The 3,303-nt window shown below is 38.9% G+C and overlaps 1 protein-coding gene across 1 annotated transcript; it reads right to left on the bottom strand.

Annotated features, from left to right (window-relative positions):
- Positions 1-288: 288 nt before the first annotated feature.
- Positions 289-2,926, bottom strand: PVALEF (parvalbumin like EF-hand containing). The gene is made up of 3 exons (XM_074264743.1): positions 2,818-2,926; positions 1,154-1,289; positions 289-424 (listed from the first exon to the last, which is right to left on the bottom strand). The coding sequence occupies exons 1-3, from the start codon at positions 2,921-2,923 to the stop codon at positions 289-291; spliced, it is 378 nt and encodes a 125-aa protein (XP_074120844.1). The 5' UTR covers positions 2,924-2,926.
- Between the last annotated feature and the right edge of the window lie 377 nt (positions 2,927-3,303).

Below are 3,303 nucleotides of genomic sequence, written 5' to 3'. Positions count from 1 at the left end.
AACCTTGTAAGATGAGAGAAGTGGAAGCTAGTTAATATTTTATTAAAGGTATTGTAAATAAGGATTTATATTTTGGGCAGGGATTTGTCTAAGTAACCTCCCAATTCTGCATTCAGTGACAGCTGTGCCCATGTGTTCTTAATACATGCAAATCACAAAGAAGTATAGGGACTAAGCTGGGAGGACTCTGGAACCTGCACAGGGGAGGTGAATTGCCTGGGAATCAGACCTTTCACCTTCATTCCTCTATTCACCATCAGCCCCAGAATCAGTCCCATCTTTTCCCCTTCATCCCTCCTTATCCGAACCTTCAAAGTCAATCCGTCCATCTCCATCTGTGTCAGCTGCTTGGATCATAGCTTCTGCCTCTTCATCTGTCAGGGGGGCTGCAGGGCCAGTGCTGGGGATCGTGGATAGGATATACCTGTAAAACAGAGATCCCTGGACCTCAGAGAATGGAAAGCCTTGGAATAGGTGGGTTGTAAAGGTATGGGACATTCTCAGGGTTCTGATCTAAGTTGTTTATTGACTTTCTTATTTCCAGAGGAGGCTGTGGACATAGCCAAGGACACTTGGGGATGACAAGTGGTCATTGAGAAGAATGGGGCAAGACCTTTTCCTTCTATTCTATCTTCCTGGGTATATAGAAGCAATAGGAGACAGGAGAACAGAAGTTATGTGGGTAGGAAAAACAAATCAATATAACAAAGGGAGTTAAGAGTATGGGTATTCCTGAATAATTGCACATTTTCTTCCCATTATCTGTGAATCCTTTTATATCCCTCTACAGTGGTAGTGTGTATGAATTTATAAGCCTCTAAAGGAAGGAAATTAAAGCTCTCAGTATGGAGGAAGAGGCACAGAGCCTTGATAGGGGTAGTGAGGTATAATAGAAAGAGTCTGAAGATGCCTGCAGCTCCAACAATGACTTCCCACTTAAAGGATTACATGACCTTGGGCATGTCATTGCCCCTCTGTGGGCCTTATCTGGAAAATGAAAAGGTTGTCCTGGATGATAACTGAACTCCCTTCTGGCTTAGATGTTCTCAGATTCTATGGTTATAGAGAAGGAGAGGGAGATTTCCCAAGAGTGGATGAGAAGGCAGACAAAGGGAGGGAAGGATGGGGCCCAGCGCCACTCCCTGCCCTTTACTTGATCTCATTCCACTCAATGAAGCCGCTCTTATCTTTATCCAACATCTGGAAGGATTTCCGGATGATCTCCTCCTGTTGGGTTGAGGTCTGGAACTTCTGCATATATTCAAAGAATTTATTGTAGTTGAAAGAACCTAGAATAATAATGGTTCATATATGTTAGGTGCAAATATTGTATTTTCATTAGAGGAAGCTAGATGGCACAATGAACAAAAAGTTGGTTCTGGATTCAGGAAAACCTGAGTTCAAATCTGACTTCACTAGCTGTGAAGACCCGAAGCAAACTAGCTGCATCAATTTTCTCAACTGCAAAATGGGGATAATACAGCCTACTTCATTGTATCGTACTTTGCTTTGTTATGCTTCACAGATATTGTGTTTTGTTTTTGTTTTGTTTTTATTTTTTATAAAAGGTTTGAAGATTTTGTGGCAATCCTGCCTTTAGCAAATCTATTCGGTTTTTCCCAACAGCATGTGCTCTCTGTGTCCCATTTTGGTAATTCTTGCAAAATTTCAAATTTCCACTATTATTATATCTTATAGTGATCTGTAATCAGTGATCTTTGATATTATTATTGCCATTGTTTTGGAGTGCCATGAACTGTGCCCATATAAGGTGGCAAGCTTAATTGACAGATATTGTGTGTGTTTTGATTGTTCCACTGACTGGTAGTTCCCTGTCTCCATCCTTCTCTTCAGGTCTCCCTATTCCCTGAGACACAACAATATTGAAATTAGGCTAATTAATAATCTTGCAATGACCTTGAAGTGTTCAAGTGAAAGAGTCAATCCACATGAGAAACCTCATTGTTGTTTTATTTTAAGAATTGCCAGGGCAGCTAGATGGCACAGTGGATAGAGCACCAGCTCTGAAGTCAGGAGGACCCGAGTTCAAATTTGCCCTCAGACACTTAACACTTCCTAGCTGTGTGACCAAGTCACTTAACCCCAATTGCCTCAGCAAAAAAAAAAAAAAAAAAAAAAAAAGAAATTGTCACAGCTACCCCAGTCTTCAGCAACCCCTCCCCATCAGTCAACAGCCATCAATAAATATAGAAGCAAGACACTCTATCAGCAAAAGAATTATGACTTACTGAAAGCTCAAATGATGTTTAATTTTTTCAGCAATAAAGTAATTTTTAATTGAGATATGTACATTAGATTTTTAAAAATGTGATTTTTAGACACACTATTACAGCCAAATGTAAATACAGTTTTTATATGTATTGGAAAAACCATGTGACTTGTTTATTGTGATATTCACTTTATGATTTGGAATCAAACCCACAATATCTCTGACATATGCCTGTAGTACTTATCTCAGGTAGATGTGAGAATCAAATGTAGGTATACTTAATAAATGCTTGTTTTTTTCCTTGCTTCCCATTTTATATATGAGGGAATAGAGTCAAAGATTAAGGTTAAGTGATCCAGGGATAGAAGAGTGGGAGGGAGGATTCAAAATAACTCAATTCTTTCAATATACTATACTTTCTTTCAAGCCACAGAGGGGAGAGTCAATAAAGCAGGATAATTGTTAGAGGGATTGGAGTGGTGAAAGAGAAGGTCTCTAGTTTGATGGGGAAGGCTATTTTGGAGCTATCAACATTACATGAAGCACAACTAGGGAGCCTGGTTAATTTGCATTAACTCACACCTTACCATGGTGCCTCATGTCTGATGGCAGCATGTCAATATCTTTGTCTGATAGGGATGTCCCCATAGCCAGACCAATCTTCTTCACCTGGGAGGAGAAATCTTCGTCCATGTTGACCACTGAAGAAAGAATTGGGTACCCAGTGAGGGCCCAGGAGATTCTAACTCTCTGGAATCTATGAGCTAGCTAGGGAAGCACCTTTTTTTCAATGGAATTCACTTTGTGTAAGATGTTTGCATACATTTTAATCGCATTTTTGCAAACCAAATTATATTTTTAAATGCATTAGAAAAATTGCCTATTTAAAAAAAAGCCTATAGCAATCTTTTTAGAAAGCAAAAAGTTAGGTAGAACTAACTAATAAAAGGGAAAGCTCCCATTTATCCTTAGGGTTTATGAAATAAAGTTATAAAGTATTTTCCTCAAACAAAATACCTCTCTAAAGTAGGTATTGCATTTCCATTTTACAAATGAAGAAAATAAGGTTCATA

Source organism: Sminthopsis crassicaudata, chromosome 4 (assembly GCF_048593235.1).
Source record: "Sminthopsis crassicaudata isolate SCR6 chromosome 4, ASM4859323v1, whole genome shotgun sequence".
Classification (NCBI taxonomy): Eukaryota; Metazoa; Chordata; class Mammalia; order Dasyuromorphia; family Dasyuridae; genus Sminthopsis; species Sminthopsis crassicaudata.
This window is presented reverse-complemented; position numbering and strand designations above follow the sequence as displayed.

Bases quoted from the DNA above. Each gene is read 5' to 3' on its own strand.
- PVALEF (XM_074264743.1), bottom strand. From the start codon at position 2,923: ATGGACGAAGATTTCTCCTCCCAGGTGAAGAAGATTGGTCTGGCTATG. The intron at 1,290-2,817 runs GTAAGGTGTGAG...TTATTATTCTAG, and splicing joins ATCAGACATGAGGCACCATG to GTTCTTTCAACTACAATAAA. The intron at 425-1,153 runs GTAAAGGGCAGG...TCTGTTTTACAG, and splicing joins ATTGAGTGGAATGAGATCAA to GTATATCCTATCCACGATCC.